Source organism: Protopterus annectens, chromosome 13.part0 (assembly GCF_019279795.1).
Source record: "Protopterus annectens isolate FY-2018-M chromosome 13.part0, PAN1.0, whole genome shotgun sequence".
Taxonomy (NCBI): domain Eukaryota; kingdom Metazoa; phylum Chordata; order Ceratodontiformes; family Protopteridae; genus Protopterus; species Protopterus annectens.
In genome coordinates this window covers 1,356,412,826-1,356,432,857 of record NC_056747.1, presented here as the reverse complement: position 1 = coordinate 1,356,432,857, position 20,032 = coordinate 1,356,412,826, and the positions used below count along the sequence as shown (strand labels likewise).

At 40.3% G+C, this 20,032-nt stretch overlaps 1 protein-coding gene across 1 annotated transcript in view; it reads left to right on the top strand.

Annotated features, from left to right (window-relative positions):
* Nucleotides 1–20,032, top strand: part of ADCY10 (adenylate cyclase 10) — a 376,739-nt gene that overhangs the window by 11,884 nt on the left and 344,823 nt on the right. The window contains exon 2 of the mRNA XM_044054989.1: nt 664–768. Coding sequence (XP_043910924.1) covers nt 664–768 — 105 coding nt within the window. The remainder of the gene's footprint in view (nt 1–663; nt 769–20,032) is intronic.

Below are 20,032 nucleotides of genomic sequence, written 5' to 3'. Positions count from 1 at the left end.
ACCCAGAGGCACGTTTGGACACCACAATACCCCAGTTTGGGGTGGGGGGAACCAGAATATGCTGAGCATGGGGCAACTATCTCTCTTCCCACATCTGGGAAGCAGATAAACAAGTCTATGTAAAGGCAAAACCAGACTTGCAACTCCTTTTACAACTTCTCTTGTTGGCTCCCATCTTTACAGTGGGTACCAAGTGTGTGGGTATGACTGGGTTTGAGTCTAACTTAGGAGGCTTGCTGTTCAATAGGCAGGAGGGGAAAAGAGACCTGCAGAAAATAATACTTAAACAATACATGAAGAAGTTTGTTTAATATTTTGCATACTATTTATTAAACATTTCAGCACTTTTATGAATCTTTTGCCAAATAAGGCTTCACATTTTTAAGCTATTATTTCATTATTCTTGGTGAAGTTTCTACATAAATGTTAGCATACTGCACATGATAATGGCTAGACTTTTCTCATGAACCATAAAATGTGTTAAACAATTGTTAATAAAAATATTTTCACATTCTCAAAAATCAGAATAAAGGTCTTTACTTGCCATGAAAGACAGTGTAAGCAGTTTCACTGACCTTACAATATTTGTTTTTTTCTGTTGTTGACACTTCAAGTCTTGCAATCATGTGCACTAACTTACTTTTCTCATATTTAATTTAAAAGGATTCACAGCCCTAACTGAAAGATACAGTAAAATCAGTAAGAAGAACTATGGGGCCAATCAGCTAAGCAGAACTCTGAATGAGTGCATGACAGAGATTGTGAAGCGTAAGCCTGGATAATAAAATGTCTTGTGCTATATTTACAGATTTAATGCTGTTAATCATGGATGCATATAAAACATGCTATAATAATCTTATGTAGATACAACAAACGATATAGATCTAAAGTAGCACCATTCAACTGCCTTCGAGAAAAAGACTCAAAGAGATAACTGCTGTATTAGCTTTGTCATACTACTGAAGTGTGATTGCAAAAAATTAGACATTTTTAGAGTGGTGCCTTATTGACTTAACAGAAATATGTGTGTGTGTGTGTGTGTGTGTGTCTGCATTTTAGTATTTTATATATATATATATAATGTGTGTGTGTGTTTACACACACACACACACACACACACACACACACACACACACACACACACACATACACACACAGAGTACATTGTAGAACAAAATGTGCATTTGGTTTCAAAGCAAATTTGTAAAACTTCATCGAGGAAAACACTTTATGTTGTTTCAGCTGAGGGTTGACTTGTGTTTTAATGCTTTATCTGAAACTGGAATAAAAAAAGAACAATATATTGATATGGTTATGTAAATAATAGTTGAACAGTATATGTTGGGCAGCCACAGTGGTGCAGTGGTTAGCATTGCCGCCTCACATCAAGAGGTTCTCCGGTTCGATCCTCGGCTGGGGTGCCTTCTGTGCGGAGTCTGCATGTCCTCCCTGTGGTCGCGTGGGTTTCCTCCAGGTGCTCCAGTTTCCTCCCACATCCCAAAGACATGCTGCAGGTGGATTGGATACTCTAAATTGGCCCTAGGTGTGAGTGTGTGTATACACCTTCTGTGGAAGGTTGGGCGCTGGGCTGGCAACTCGACACCATAAAACTCCACTGCCAATCATGAGCGGACAAGGTGATCCGCTGTGGCGACCCGTAACCGGGAAAAAGCCAGAAGAAGCTGAACAGCATATGTTGTTAGTGTGTAATAAAAAACTTACAGCTTGTTGTAAACCACTTCTGAAGCTAAGATGATTATATCTGTATGTAAACTATACATTTCAAATGCAAACTATATTTCCATTGAAGCTTTGCTCCCTGGGACTTTTGCGGAAAGGGGACCCGTGGGCATACCAGACTATCCCAGTTACCAAATAGAAGTTAAAAAAAAAAACAATGTCATAATATAATGTGTGTCGATGTAGTATATATCCCTGTAAAAATATGATGCCAATTTATTTGTAACGGATAAGCAATACATACAAGAAGTCAATACATTCACAGCAGCACTCATGAGTGGTGTTCTTAAGGGAATTTTGTGTATGTCCAGAGATGAACAAAACTGACTCTTTGGTAATTTCACACCATAAGCTCCATACATAGTTCTGTTTGTCATTTTATTTGCTTGGACGTCTGCTTTTTATACAGATCATGTGCTTTTCTAAGAGTATGGAGCTTATGGTGTGAAACTACCAAAGAGCCAATTTTGTTCATTTAGTTTATTAGTGGATCTTTTCCAGTGTTGTTTTGTTATTTATGTCCAGAGATGGCAAGTGTCACCTCAGCCTCGAAGGTCATCATTAATAATCACATCAGATATATGGCACTTAAGAATGGAGTAATGTCATGGCTGTTTAGCTCAAATCCTGGTTAGGAAATACATGTCTTAAGGCAGCTATATCCTACGAAGCAAATCTGCTTTTTTTTTACCTTCAATCACAGTACTGCTATGCTTTGCATTCCTGCCTAGACTATATGACTGTATTAGTGAAACGCATAACATGTATTTTTCATTTTGTGTTTTATCTGAGATTCAATCAACATTTCTATCTGTACATTGTATATTGTACTGTTATTTATAAATGTGGAGCTTTTCTCCCTGGGCCTCTACTGAAAAAGGACATTTTGTCCAATCAGACTTTCCCGGTAAGCAAATGTGAAATAAATAAATAAATAATGCTTGTGTTGCCAGTGACCTAGGTTTATCTAACATACTTAATGCCATAGCAGGGATTATCAAAATACTGTAGGTGAGAGGCCAGAATCATAACATCTAAATTCTACCTATGAATAAATCCATGATGTCAAACCTACACTGTATACAGGTATCTCTTACTAATTACATTGTCCATATAAGATAATTTTAACACCAAAATCACATCCACAGCGTATTGACAACTGTTTTTTTTTTCCTGGAAATAATTTTACCTGTTAAATTCAATGCTGCATAAGAAAACAATTGACTATAGTAATATATTATGTAGTCTGTGTTGGGTCTATATTAAAAGACCGAAGAGATGTTTCAGCGAACACCTCTTGGTCAACACGTAATGAGCAAATGCACTAAAGTGTGAATGCTCAAAACAGTGGTTTGAAACCGCTAACACAAACGTGGACACACACACACACACACACACACACACACACACACACACACACACACACACACTTTAAAACATAACAACATGGTGGGCTGTGCCCCCCACACCCAGCCCTAACTAAATATACCAACTCCGAGATTGCACTACATTGAGGAAAGGGGTGAACACACGTGGATGGCCAAGTGATTTCTTTCCCAGGGAAAGAAATCACTGTTTTGAGCTTTCGCACTTTAGTGCGTTCGTTCATCACGTGTCGACCAAGAGGTGTTCACTGAAACACCTCTTTGGTCTTTTAATATAGACCCTAGTGTAAGAGTAGCTGAACAGCAGTCGCTCAAAAAGTAAACAAGGGTGACTCAGTTTATATACACAGCTCTGGAAAATGACTGCATCAGTGTTGGAGAAATGATTTACGCATGTCGCACCACTTTTAACCCCCCCCACACCCACACACAGCTACAGTTACATACATGCTACTTTTAGACTTTCCTCAGTTTAGTACCTTAGTACTAAAGCCTTTTCCTCTGTTGAAACTTGGTTATCCGATGCCCAATTAATACTCAATCCAAACAAAACTAAACTACTCATCTTCCAACCCACCAAACATACTCAAAACAACTCTCACTTTAACATCACAGCAAAAGACAACACCACTATATACCCAACTGAACACACCAAATTGCTAGGAATGGAAATAGACAATAAACTAAAATTTGACATTCACATATCCATGACCATAAAAAAAGTCCACAAAAACTAGGGCGTTATACAGAAATAAGCAACTTCTCACCAAAGCAGCAAAGATTTCAATAGCAAATTCCCACCTTATCTCCACCCTACTTTATGCCTCTCCAATATATACCAACCTAAGGCAATGTGATCTAAACAAGCTAGAGACCTGCTACAACAAAATGCCAAATTCGCCACAGGGGCATCCTACTGTAGTCACCACTGTCTCTCACTTGCTGAACTGGGCTGGCTTGAACTCCCTCACCTCCTTCAATGGTATGAACTCTCACTCGCCCACAAACTAGTAAACCATCCACTAAATGTCCCATCCCTCCAGAATCTACTCCAACCCTATTGCACCACCAGACCACTAAGATCCAGCAACAAAAATCACTTGCAGATCACTAAAGCCAATAACTCTGCTGGTGAAGCACTATTCTCTTGCTCCATAGCCAAATTATGGAACTCCCTCCCACCCACAATTACCTCCATACCATCATGCACCCACTTCAAAACTTTACTAAAAGCGCACCTAAAAACATGCTGGCTATGCCCTTGCAACTCCCACTCTAATATCACCCACCCCATCCAACCACTACCTTTCTTTCCACCCCACTAACTACCTTGATTATAGCAAGCTCAGATGCTCATAAGCCTAGTACTTATTATACAGCAGGAACTTCTTATTGTAACAATTGTTAATGCCTGTTATGTACTTCACAGATAAAGATTATGGTTGTCTACTGATGTACTATGTTCTTCATCTGTAAATATGTTGTAAGTAATTGCTATGTAAATTGTTAATCGCTATGTAATCCAATGTAACTACTGTCTGTTTATTTTAACTGTGGAGCTTTTCTCCCCGGGCCTCTGCTGAAAATGGACCTACGTCCAGTCGGACACTCCCGGTCAACAAATTTAAATAAATAAATGAATAGTAGGTGACCAGGTAGGTGAATAACTATATATGGCTATATTACCCATCCTAAGAAGCAATATATGATTTAGATTATGACCTCAAATAAATTGGATATTTCAGGCTTGAAGACTATGAAATCTTGACTCACCTATCGTTATATTTGTTATCATACCTAAACACATAGCTTTATTTGTTTAAAATGTAAACCACCCAAGTACCTGCAGTGCAGGCTTCAGAAAACGTACATATTCGGTTAGTTTCTTCTAAAGTAAGACACTGTTGAGGAGAGGAGATAAAGGTTGCCTAATCAATCTGCAGGAAAGTCTCTGTCTTTGAGCAGAGAATGACCTTCCCCTTTGTTATTTGCTTTATATTTAGAGCCACTGGGAAAGAAAACAAGGGAGCCACAATTTCAAGCTTATAACTGGTGTGGCAATCAAGAAAAGTCGGCTTTATTTGCACTTTATTGACTTTACTTTATTTAAGTCCAGAAAAGGACATCTCAAGTGTTGTGAAACATTTTTAAACAGTTTCAAGCCTTTTTGGGATATACAATTAATGAAGATAAAACAAAGGCTACAACTGTAAATTATGTACCCACTCACAAATTGGTTTAGTAATACCCATATTTGTGGGGACAAGAAAAGCTGAAGTATTCATGGATTAAAAAGGCTTGTATTACAGCAGCTAAGGATATGTGGAAACAGACTAAACAAAAGATAATATCAAAACTGAGAAACTGGAAGTTCTTATTTATGGATATGGACACTAAGATACAAGTAGTGAGAATGTTTTTAGTCCCCTTAGTTGTACATATATATGTCAGGCATATTTTTATCAACCAGAGTTGAAGTTGTGGACAATAATTAATAAAAAGTTGAAGGAATTTATCTGGGAGAGAAAGAGAGAAAATGTTAAGTTGAATAAGCTGGTTTTCTTAATAGAACATAGCCATTTATGATTACCTGATCTGAAAGGATATTTTAGAGGTACAACAGTTAAGGCTCATATACACAAGGTTATAAATCAGATCAGAAAGGGATGATGATGATGAAGTGGGGGGGGGGTCCAAAAAATCTGAAAAGAGTGGGACTTTGGATGCAGACCTTTAAAAAGAATAAATATTCTAAGAACAAAGCCAAAACTGGAATACATAAAGGAAATTCTTCCAATAAGGATGACTGCAAGTAGACAAAAAGTAGACAAGAGGGGCTGGGATTTACTGGAGAAATATGGCAAAGGAACCATGGTATTTGGAGCAAATAACTAGTGATGGAAAGGCAATAGTGTGCGATGAGGCCAACAAGTTTGGACTGCAAGTTAGAGACTACCTTCCTTAGCAGGTATTGATATCAGAGTATCAGCAAAGAGAAAGGGATAGGGAAGTCCTTAGGGAAAGACCTGCTCTGGTACAGATTTTAGTCAAATCTAGGACAAAAGCTTCTTTTAAAAGGAGGATAATTAGTAGGACATATAAAATATTAAAATATTACTCGATAAATATAAGAATCAATCAAAGGAGGTTAGAAAAACTGTTAAAGACTGGAAAAGCAATTTACAAGAGAACAATGGGAAGTCATATGTATGGCTCCCAAGTGTGCAACAACGTCCAAAAGGTTTAGGATTTTTGCTTGAAATTGTTTGCATAAGTATTTTTTCTCCAAGCAGGCTGCAAATAAATTTTCCACAGGTAGCAAGTGTTAAAAGTGTGATGAGGAAGTAGGAGGTAACTGGGAATATGTTTTTGGGAGTGTAATGAACTAGCTGATTTTAAAAATTCCCTAGACAGTACTCTGCCAGATACGCTGGGGAAGCAAATGCCTGTAACTAAGTAAATGATTCTTCTGAGCTGGGACACAGGATCTGGATTGACTAGACATTGTAAGGTCTTGGTAAGTTTATTGTTGTTGGCTGCCAAGAAATCAATTACTAGAAAATGGAAATCAGCATCTAAACCAACCGTGTTTGAAGTATGGCGTACCGTAAGGGACATGAAAGAACTGGAAGAAGGCTCTTTGCAAAACGGAAGGAGCAAAGTGTTTAGAAAAGAATGCAATTTTGGGAACAATACATGTAATATAGTGTTCTGAAGGAGAAGTGTGGTTTAAGGGAAGTGAGGAATTGAGCAATTTATGTTAATGTTGGATTGAAAGATATTTCTTATAAAGAAAAAGAAATATATTCAATGTAAAATGTGTGTAAATGGCAAAATGTTATTATGGTTTACTTTATTTCTATGAATGTATATGTCTGCCTATGTCTTAAGTGATAAATTAATAAAGTTGTTTAAAAAAGTGAGATAATGTTCATTTTGAGACGAAGCTCATAAATGTATTGTTTAGACTGACTGATACCTAGGGATCCAATGTGTACACTCAGCACTTTATAAAATAGGTCCATCTTCTTGCACTGAAATATGTTACCTGAGGCAAGAAGCACAATGCCTTCCCATTGTGTATTTCTTTTTAATTTTACTTAGGTAACATTGCTAGACAGGGACAGGAAGCAAGTTGATAAATATATACTGGTATCAGCTGCCACTCACGGTGCCATTTGGTAGTCTAGCCAGATTTTATATATTTCTGGAGATTTAGTTTGAGAATGAACTCCATTTTGCTCTTTTGCCTACTTCTATCCAGTTTCTCCTCCTGTGATGCACACAGAATGGAGCAACACCGAAAACAACAGCAAAAGAAAAACAAAACCGGCAAACAACCTCATTGGTTAAATATTGCATATCATGTTCCCTGAATACCCTTTCTGATGATGCTGGCAATGCCATAAATGTTTAGGAAAGCATCCAACTGTGCTTCCCCTTTAGAGATAACTGAGGTTTTTATTTAGAAGTATACGTGCATGAGGAATTTGGTCAACACCTTTAAAGACAGAAACTAAATGCTTAATCGTTTATTTTCTCAATATGAGTAATCGCAAGTGATTCAGCAGTTACAGAGATTGTACATGCCTAAATGACAAATTCACACTAAGGTCTTAAATACATTCAGAATAAATAAAATGTAATTGTTTACAAACTAGCTGCAAAGGAACAAAGATAACTAAGTAAATAAATAAAAATCAGCCACAGTACTAGTGACATAAATTTACTAAAATTAGTGTATTTAACAGATACCTCACTACTGCACTGGGGAAGATGTGACACCAGGTAACTGTTAAGGTGTTTGAATGCTCTGTTAAAATCTGTAGTTCTGCTAAATTTATGACAATGCATTTAACGGAGATTGACTGTACTTCCATGAAATTTTGAACAAAGTAATTAATAATTCAGCCGGACTTGCCTTATAAGGAGCAGTTCAGACTTATTAGTGATATCCTGACTGAAGAATAACCTCTAAAAATGGGGGCTCCCTACACAGTGGTAGGATGATGTCAGTATCACAATGCATGCATAGCATGAGAATGGGGAGGGGGCCTGCACAGTGGTAGGATGGTGTCAGAATCAGAACGCATGCATAGCATGAGTATGGGGGCCCACTACACAGTGGTAGGATGATGTCAGAATGCATTCATAGCATGAGTATGGGGGGGCTACACAGTGGTAGGATGATGTCAGTATCACAATGCATGCATAGCATGAGAATGGGAAGGGGCCTGCACAGTGGTAGGATGGTGTCAGAATCAGAATGCAAGTATAGCATGAGTATGGGGGCCCCTACACATTGGTAGGATGATGTCAGAATGCGTGCATAGCATGAGTATGGAGGGCCCCTACACAGTGGTAGGATGATGCCAGAATGCATGCATAGCATGAGAATGGGGGCCCACTACACAGTGGTAGGATGATGTCAGAATCAGAATGCATGCATCGCATGAGAATGGGGGCCCCTTCACAGTGGTAGGATGATGTCAGAATCAGAATGCATGCATAGCATGAGTATGGGGGCCCCCAAACAGTGGTAGGATGGTGTCAGAATCAGAATGCATGCATACCATGAGAATGGGGGCCCCTACACAGTGGTAGGATGGTGTCAGAATCAGAATGCATGCATAGCATGAGTATGGGGGGGGGCCACACAGTGGTAGGATGATGTCAGTATCACAATGCATGCATAGCATGAGAATGGGGAGGGGGCCTGCACAGTGGTAGGATGGTGTCAGAATCAGAATGCAAGTATAGCATGAGTATGAGGGCCCACTACACAGTGGTAGGATGATGTCAGAATGTGTGCATAGCATGAGTATGGAGAGCCCCTACACAGTGGTAGGATGATGTCAGAATGCATGCATAGCATGAGTATGGGGGGCCCACTACACAGTGGTAGGATGATGTCAGAATCAGAATGCATGCATAGCATGCGAATGGGGGCCCCTACACATTGGTAGGATGATGTCAGAATACATGCATAGCATGAGTATGGGGGGGCCACTACACAGTGGTAGGATGATGTCAGAATCAGAATACATGCATAGCGTGAGTATGGGGGCCCTACACAGTGGCAGGATGATGGAAAAATCAGAATGCATGCATAGCATGAGTATGTGGGCCCCTACACAGTGGTAGGATGATGGAAGAATCAGAATGCATGCATAGCATGAGTATGGGGGCCCCTACACAGTGGTAGGATGATGTCAGAATCAGAATGCATGCATAGCATGAGTATGGGGGCCTCTACACAGTGGTAAGAAGATGTCAGGATGTATTCATAGCATGAGTATGGGGGCCCCTACACAGTGGCAGGATGATGTCAGAATGCATGCATAGCATGAGTATGGGGGCCCCTACACAGTGGTTGGCTGATGTCAGAATCAGAATGCATGCATAGCATGAACATGGGGGACCCTACACAGTGGTAGGATGATGTCAGAATCAGAATGCATACATAGCGTAAGTATGGGGGCCCCTACACAGTGGTAGGATGATGTCAGAATCAGAATGCATGCATAGCATGAGTATGGGGGCCCTTACACAGTGTTAGGATGATGTCAGAATCAGGATACATGCATAGTATGAGTATGGGGGCCCCTACACAGTGGTAGGATGATGTCAGAATGGGTTCACAGCATGTGTATGGGGGCCCCTACACAATTGTAGAATGATGTCAGGATCAGAATGCATGCCCAGCATGAGTATGGGGGACCCTAAACAGTGGTAGGATGACATCAGAATCAGAATGCATGCATAGCATAAGTATGGGGTGGCATAGTTCCTATGTCAGGGTGAAGCCTCCTTCAAAAATGTTAAGAGGTGATAAAACACATAGAGTCACAACTATTATCCTTCAGGACTCTGCCTGTTAATGGGCAGAAGGTCATCTGTCTTTTGAAAGAAACTGACTTGACTCAGCAGGAACATTTAAAATTCTGCAGCTATACTGCATATTCAGCAGTTTGCTAACATCTAAATATTGCTTCTGTATTTGCTATAGAAGTTACTCTACACCAGCTATCTCAGGGAAGAAAGTGTTTTGATTCAAAGATTTTCATGCCTTTGCTAGACAAGCATTGCTCTTCACCTACAACAGTGGATGTCCTTCCATATCATTATTGCAGTATTCTTTACAGGTGGGTTTCCCTGCCAAGGGTAGCCCAATGTCTGGCTAGTATACCAAAGCCTTAGGTTGTAATAGGACCATGATACATCACACATATGCTTCCTGCACACAACATAGGGCATAAAGGTGATGTACAAATGTACCATTCTCAGAAATTCTTTGCCAGAAGTCTGAATGCCATATTTGGTCATTGGTCTGAACACACTGATCTGCTGGTTGCCAGATAAGTGCCCCATTTGGGTTTTTCTTCTTTATCTTCTTTTACTTGTAGTTATTGGTTTCATGTCATCCAGAAAGGAGAAATGCCAGTGTGAGAGGCAGACTCTCCATAAGGACTGTCACGAGCAGTGTTTGTTTTGCTTGGGTGAGTGCCATGACCATTCATCTTGTCCTACTTGTCAGGCAGTTGTTTCAAAGACTTTGTGTAATTGTTTCTCCTCTTTCGCTATCTACCTTGAAAACTAACATATTAAATTATTGGCTAAGACTACTATAGCGGAATCATCACAGCCAGAAAGGCAGCCATCCACAAAAAAAGAAGACTAAGAAAGGTCTGTCAGATTCTTCAGCTGTACCACCTCCACCAGATGTCTATCTTGAGGCTGGTGAAAGCCTGGAGGATCACCCATTTTTTCAGTCAGATTCCTCTACCATGTCCATTTTGGCATGAATCCAGCTCATCTCATATTTCCGAAGGCCTTGCAAATATCTGTTTCAGATGTTCAGGGGAGCCAGATTATTTCTGAAGGACCTAGTGGTGTTCCACAAATCCTTGTTAGGGAGGAGATTCCTACTACACTTGTAGGAAGGGGTCTGGGCCTCCTAAGATCTTTAGGGCTGATGTCCCTTTGAAAAAGAAACAGAAGACGAAGGATATTTCTTCTTCTCCTAAGGACCCTCAGCATAAATGGCAGGATTTCTCACAGAGTTGCTTTAATGCTATTATGGCTTTGAAGCCCCCTCAAGGAGTCTCTGTTCCTGCTCTCCCTTGGTCTTTTACTCCTCTTAAGAGGCCTAGGGAGGAGGTTTCATCTGATGAGGATGGTAACTCTGATGAAGAATCCATATTTGCTCTTCTACTTTTCCATACTTTTCTAGTTTCTCCAGACCTCAAGGATGCATATCTCCATATCCCTCTTCATCCCCTTTTCAGGAAGTTTTTACATTTCTCCAATGCTTCTTTTCACTTTCAGTTCTCTGCTTTGCTGTTTGGCCTCTCTTCTGCCCCATGGGTCTTCACTAAATGCCTCACTCCTATGATTGCTTTTTGCAGGATGAAGGGAACACAGATTTTTCTTTATCTGGATGACCTGCTCACTAAGGCTTCCTCTCCAGAGATTTTACTTCAGCATCTTCACTTTGCTATTTGTCTCATGCAAAGCCTGGGGTTTACAATGAACTTCCAAAAATTATTCCTAATTCCTTCTCAGGATCATGTGATAATATGAAATAACTGTTAACATACTGTAAACAACCTCATATATTTCATTGTACGAGTACCTAATCTCTTTTTCAAAGTTTTTTTTTTATATATATATTTCTGTAAATATTTCTCTTTTTTTTCCGAATATGGTCTTTATGTATATAGTATGACCTTGTAACTACTGTTCTCTCATTTATTTTTTGTCTTAACATTTCTTACATTTTTACTTTTTTCTCTTACAAGTGTGCATTATAATTTTTTTTTTTTAAATGTTACTGTGGAGCTTTTCTCCTCGGGCCTCTGCTGAAAATGGAAATATATCCAGTTGGCCTAGCCCGGTTAACAAATGTAAAATAAAATAAAAATAAAAATGTGTTTCTTGGGTGCAGGCTCCAGACTTTTCAATGCTGGCATCCCTGACTCCTCCCAAGGCTTTAACTCTGACTGCTTTCTTTCACTCTCTTCTTTGTCTGGCCTCCATTACAGCAAGGGAGTTTCTGAGGGCTCTGTGTTACGGCTTCTGCCATTCCTATGCTTCCTCCAATCAGGTTTCATATGAGAAAGCTCCAGTGGTTCCTAAATTCAGTCAGGCTTCAACATTTTCATCCTTTAGATTTTCCAATTCCCCTTCTGCCATGCCTCAAACTGGAACTTCATGGGTGCATTCATCAATTATCTCTAAACCCAGGGCTTCCCTTTCAACCTCCAGTCCCCATTTGGGAACTCTTTATAGATGCCTCACTTGTGGGGTGAGGGATCCTTCGGTCCTCTGAAAGCTCAGGGCCTTTGGACTCTTTGTCAAAAGAAGGACCATATCAACTGTAAAGAGATGAGAGCGCTTCTTCTGGCTCTTCATGCCTTTCATTATCTGTTCCTTCCATGGAGCCGCAAAGTCTTCATGGACTATACCACAATGATGTGGCACATCAACAAGCAAGGGAGGACACAGTCTTCCAAAGTCTTCATGGACTATACCACAATGATGTGGCACATCAACAAGCAAGGGAGGACACAGTCTTCCAAAGTCTTCATGGACTATACCACAATGATGTGGCACATCAACAAGCAAGGGAGGACACAGTCTTCCAAAGTCTTCATGGACTATACCACAATGATGTGGCACATCAACAAGCAAGGGAGGACACAGTCTTCCAAAGTCTTCATGGACTATACCACAATGATGTGGCACATCAACAAGCAAGGGAGGACACAGTCTTCCAAAGTCTTCATGGACTATACCACAATGATGTGGCACATCAACAAGCAAGGGAGGACACAGTCTTCCCTCTTGTGCAGACTGGCTCTTAAGTTTGGGATATAGCTATCCAGTGATTCCAGGTGGCTCTTCAGGGTGTTTTTATTCCTTCAGATCAGAACATTGTGGCAGATTCTCTGAGCAGGTCCATTACATAAACTCATGAGTGGATGCTTAACAGAGATGTGTTTTTGGACATGGTCCACCACTGCTTAAGTAGATCTTTTTGCTTCCCCTCTGAACGGTCAACCTCCTCACTTTTGCACAGAGTCCCATGTCCTCTGACTTGAAAGATAGATGCCCTATCTTTTTCCTAGAAGGGGGTTTTTCTTTTTGCCTTCCCTCCCCTTCTTCTCACACCAAGGGTCCTGTTCAAGATAGAACGAGACTCTCCCAAAATATTGGTGGTGACTCCCTTTTGGCTCAGATGGCATTGGTTCCCTCATCTACTGCATTTAGCCAAGGGTAATCATCAAAAGTTACCTCACAGAGTAGATCTGCTTATCCATCCCCACCTGCCCACTCTTCAACTGACACTGTCCATGATAGAGTTTTGATCCTTATTAGGTAACTTTTTTTTGAGGGCATACTTCAGGTTGTGCAGGAGGCCAGGAAACTCAATACCAGAAAATCTTATTTATCCAAATGGAAGAGATTTTCTGTTTGATGGCTAACTTGTAACCTGGATCCACTTTCTGTAAAAGTTCTTTTGATTCTGTCTAGTTTGTGTGAATTGCTCAATGCTGGGTTGGCATATTTTTCTGTTAAGACCAACCTGTCAGCTATTTCTGCTCGTCTGCCTTTGACTCCCCCTTTGGCTTCTAAGACGGGGTGTCTTTTCCTAGTAATCCTCCTTTTATGCCCCAGGTGGTTACTGAGGTGTCTCTTAATCGGTGTATTTGTTTTCCCATGATTTCCCTTCTCTACAGTCTGCTAGTGAGAAGGTGCTTCACACCTTGGATTTGCATAGACAGCTCAGCTGTGGATAAAACTAAAGTATTTCATAAATCTGAGCACATTTTTGTATTCTTTCATTCTAGGTTTTTAGGTTTGTCTGTTTCTAAGCAAACTCTTTCATCTTTGATATCTAAGGCCATTTCTTTTTATTTTTTGTACTTGTTTTGTGGGGAAAAAACTGCCTTCCTTCTTTCAAGGCTCATTCTACCAGGGCTGTGGCTTCTTCTGCTGCTTTTGTCAAAGGCTTGGATACTAATTCCATCCTTGAGACAGCTACTTGGACGTCTGTGCATACTTTTACCAAGCACTATAAGTTGGATTTGGCTTGGATACTAATTCCATCCTTGAGACAGCTACTTGGATGTCTGTGCATACTTTTACCAAGCACTATAAGTTGGATTTTGCTTGGATACTAATGCCATCCTTGAGACAGCTACTTGGACGTCTGTGCATACTTTTACCAAGCACTATAAGTTGGATTTGGCTTGGATACTAATTACATCCTTGAGACAGCTACTTGGACGTCTGTGCATACTTTTACCAAGCACTATAACATGGATTTGGCTTGGATACTAATTCCATCCTTGAGACAGCTACTTGGACGTCTGTGCATACTTTTACCAAGCACTATAAGTTGGATTTGGCTTGGATACTAATTCCATCCTTGAGACAGCTACTTGGACGTCTGTGCATACTTTTACCAAGCACTATGAGTTGGATTTGCCTTGGATACTAATGCCATCCTTGAGACAGCTACTTGGACGTCTGTGCATACTTTTACCAAGCACTATAAGTTGGATTTGGCTTGGATACTAATTCCATCCTTGAGACAGCTACTTGGATATCTGTGCATACTTTTACCAAGCACTATAAGTTGGATTTGGCTTGGATACTAATTCCATCCTTGAGAGAGCTACTTGGACATCTGTGCATACTTTTACCAAGCACTATAAGTTGGATTTGGCTTGGATACTAATGCCATCCTTGAGACAGCTACTTGGACATCTATGCATACTTTTACCAAGCACTATAAGTTGGATTTGGCTTGGATACTAATTCCATCCTTGAGACAGCTACTTGGATGTCTGTGCATACTTTTACCAAGCACTATAAGTTGGATTTGGCTTGGATACTAATGCCATCCTAGAGACAGCTACTTGGAATTGTTTGCATACTTTTACCAAGCACTATAAGTTGGATTTGGCTTGGATACTAATGACATCCTTGAGACAGCTACTTGGATGTCTGTGCATACTTTTACCAAGCACTATAATTTGGATTTGGCTTGGATACTAATTCCATCCTTGAGACAGCTACTTGGACGTCTGTGCATACTTTTACCAAGCACTATAAGTTGGATTTGGCTTGAATACTAATTCCATCCTTGAGACAGCTACTTGGACGTCTGTGCATACTTTTACCAAGCACTATAAGTTGGATTTGGCTTGGATACTAATTCCATCCTTGAGACAGCTACTTGCACTATAAGTTGGATTTGGCTTGGATACTAATTCCATCCTTGAGACAGCTACTTGGACGTCTGTGCATGCTTTTACCAAGCACTATAAGTTGGATTTGGGATACTAATTCCATCCTGAGACAGCTACTTGATGTCTGTGTATACTTTTACCAAGCACTGAGACAGCTACTTGGACGTCTGTGCATACTTTTACCAAGCACTATAAGTTGGATTTTGCTTGGATACTAATGCCATCCTTGAGACAGCTACTTGGACATCTGTGCATACTTTTACCAAGCACTATAAGTTGGATTTAGCTTGGATACTAATTCCATCCTTAAGACAGCTACTTGGACATCTGTGCATACTTTTACCAAGCACTATAAGTTGGATTTGGCTTGGATACTAATTCCATCCTTGAGACAGCTACTTGGACGTCTGTGCATACTTTTACCAAGCACTATAAGTTGGATTTGGCTTGGATACTAATTCCATCCTTGAGACAGCTACTTGGACGTCTGTGCATACTTTTACCAAGCACTATAAGTTGGATTTTGCTTGGATACTAATGCCATCCTTGAGACAGCTACTTGGACGTCTGCATACTTTTACCAAGCACTATAAGTTGGATTTGGCTTGGATACTAATTCCATCCTTGAGACAGCTACTTGGACATCTGTGCATACTTTTACCAAGCACTATAAGTTGGATTTGGCTTGGATACTAATTACATCCTTGAGACAGCTACTTGGACGTCTGTGCATACTTTTACCAAGCACTATAAGTTGGATTTGGCTTGGATACTAATTCCATCCTTGAGACAGCTACTTGGACGTCTGTGCATACTTTTACCAAGCACTATAAGTTGGATTTTGCTTGGATACTAATGCCATCCTTGAGACAGCTACTTGGACGTCTGCATACTTTTACCAAGCACTATAAGTTGGATTTGGCTTGGATACTAATTCCATCCTTGAGACAGCTACTTGGACATCTGTGCATACTTTTACCAAGCACTATAAGTTGGATTTGGCTTGGATACTAATTACATCCTTGAGACAGCTACTTGGACGTCTGTGCATACTTTTACCAAGCACTATAAGTTGGATTTGGCTTGGATACTAATTCCATCCTTGAGACAGCTACTTGGATGTCTGTGCATACTTTTACCAAGCACTATGAGTTGGATTTGCCTTGGATACAAATGCCATCCTTGAGACAGCTACTTGGACGTCTGTGCATACTTTTACCAAGCACTATAAGTTGGATTTGGCTTGGATACTAATTCCATCCTTGAGACAGCTACTTGGATATCTGTGCATACTTTTACCAAGCACTATAAGTTGGATTTGGCTTGGATACTAATTCCATCCTTGAGACAGCTACTTGGACATCTGTGCATACTTTTACCAAGCACTATAAGTTGGATTTGGCTTGGATACTAATGCCATCCTTGAGACAGCTACTTGGACATCTGTGCATACTTTTACCAAGCACTATAAGTTGGATTTGGCTTGGATACTAATTCCATCCTTGAGACAGCTACTTGGATGTCTGTGCATACTTTTACCAAGCACTATAAGTTGGATTTGGCTTGGATACTAATGCCATCCTAGAGACAGCTACTTGGAATTGTTTGCATACTTTTACCAAGCACTATAAGTTGGATTTGGCTTGGATACTAATGCCATCCTTGAGACAGCTACTTGGATGTCTGTGCATACTTTTACCAAGCACTATAATTTGGATTTGGCTTGGATACTAATTCCATCCTTGAGACAGCTACTTGGACGTCTGTGCATACTTTTACCAAGCACTATAAGTTGGATTTGGCTTGAATACTAATTCCATCCTTGAGACAGCTACTTGGACGTCTGTGCATACTTTTACCAAGCACTATAAGTTGGATTTGGCTTGGATACTAATTCCATCCTTGAGACAGCTACTTGGACGTCTGTGCATACTTTTACCAAGCACTAAAAGTTGGATTTGGCTTGGATACTAATTCCATCCTTGAGACAGCTACTTGGACGTCTGTGCATACTTTTACCAAGCACTATAAGTTGGATTTGGCTTGGATACTAATTCCATCCTTGAGACAGCTACTTGGATGTCTGTGCATACTTTTACCTAGCACTATAACTTGGATTTGGCTTGGAAACTAATTCCATCCTTGAGACAGCTACTTGGACGTCTGTGCATACTTTTACCAAGCACTATAAGTTGGATTTTGCTTGGATAGTAATGCCATCCTTGAGACAGCTACTTGGACGTCTGTGCATACTTTTACCAAGCACTATAAGTTGGATTTAGCTTGGATACTAATTCCATCCTTAAGACAGCTACTTGGACATCTGTGCATACTTTTACCAAGCACTATAAGTTGGATTTGGCTTGGATACTAATTCCATCCTGGAGACAGCTACTTGGACGTCTGTGCATACTTTTACCAAGCACTATAAGTTGGATTTGGCTTGGATACTAATTCCATCCTTGAGACAGCTACTTGGACGTCTGTGCATACTTTTACCAAGCACTATAAGTTGGATTTTGCTTGGATACTAATGCCATCCTTGAGACAGCTACTTGGACGTCTGCATACTTTTACCAAGCACTATAAGTTGGATTTGGCTTGGATACTAATTCCATCCTTGATACAGCTACTTGGACGTCTGTGCATACTTTTACCAAGCACTATAAGTTGGATTTGGCTTGGATACTAATTCCATCCTTGAGACAGCTACTTGGACGTCTGTGCATACTTTTACCAAGCACTATAAGTTGGATTTGGCTTGGATACTAATTCCATCCTTGAGACAGCTACTTGGACGTCTGTGCATACTTTTACCAAGCACTATAAGTTGGATTTGGCTTCGATACTAATGCCATCCTTGAGACAGCTACTTGGACGTCTCTGCATACTTTTACCAAGCACTATAAGTTGGATTTGCCTTGGATACTAATTCCATCCTTGAGACAGCTACTTGGACATCTGTGCATACTTTTACCAAGCACAATAAGTTGGATTTGGCTTGGATACTAATGCCATCCTTGAGACAGCTACTTGGACGTCGGTGCATACTTTTACCAAGCACTATAAGTTGGACTTAGCTTGGATACTAATTCCATCCTTGAGACAGCTACTTGGACGTCTGTGCATACTTTTACCAAGCACTATAAGTTGGATTTGGCTTGGATACTAATTCCATCCTTGAGACAGCTACTTGGACGTCTGTGCATACTTTTACCAAGCACTATAAGTTGGATTTGGCTTGGATACTAATGCCATCCATGAAACAGCTACTTGGACGTCTGTGCATACTTTTACCAAGTACTATGAGTTGGATTTGGCTTGGATACTAATTCCATCCTTGAGACAGCTACTTGGACGTCTGTGCATACTTTTACCAAGCACTATAAGTTGGATTTGGTTTGGATACTAATTCCATCCTTGAGACAGCTACTTGGACATCTGTGCATACTTATACCAAGTACTATGCTTGGATACTAATGCCATCCTTGAGACAGCTACTTGGACGTCTGTGCATACTTTTACCAAGCACTATAAGTTGGATTTTGCTTGGATACTAATTCCATCCTTGAGACAGCTACTTGGACGTCTGTGCATACTTTTACCAAGCAATATAAGTTGGATTTGGCTTGGATACTAATGCCATCCTTGAGACAATTACTTGGACGTCTGTGCATACTTTTACCAAGCACTATAAGTTGGATTTGGCATGGATACTAATGCCATCCTTGAGACAGCTACTTGGACATCTGTGCATACTTTTACCAAGCACTATAAGTTGGGTTTGGCTTGGATACTAATTCCATCCTTGAGACAGCTACTTGGACGTCTGTGCATACTTTTACCAAGCACTATAAGTTGGATTTGGCTTGGATACTAATTCCATCCTTGAGACAGCTACTTGGACATCTGTGCATACTTTTACCAAGCACTATAAGTTGGATTTGGCATGGATACTATTTCCATCCTTGAGACAGCTACTTGGACGTCTGTGCATACTTTTACCAAGCACTATAAGTTGGATTTGGCTTGGATACTAATTCCATCCTTGAGACAGCTACTTGGACGTCTGTGCATACTTTTACCAAGCACTATAAGTTGGATTTGGCTTGGATACTAATTCCATCCTTGAGACAGCTACTTGGACATCTGTGCATACTTTTACCAAGCACTATAAGTTGGATTTGGCTTGGATACTAATTCCATCCTTGAGACAGCTACTTGGACGTCTGTGCATACTTTTACCAAGCACTATAAGTTGGATTTGGCTTGGATACTAATTCCGTCCTTGAGACAGCTACTTGGACGTCTACGCATACTTTTACCAAGCACTATAAGTTGGATTTGGCTCTGATACTAATTCCATCCTTGAGACAGCTACTTGGACATCTGTGCATACTTTTACCAAGCACTATAAGTTGGATTTAGCTTGGATACTAATTCCATCCTTGAGACAGCTACTTGGACGTCTGTGCATACTTTTACCAAGCACTATAAGTTGGATTTGGCTTGGATACTAATTCCATCCTTGAGACAGCTACTTGGACATCTGTGCATACTTTTACCAAGCACTATAAGTTGGATTTGGCTTGGATACTAATTCCATCCTTGAGACAGCTACTTGGACGTCTGTGCATACTTTTACCA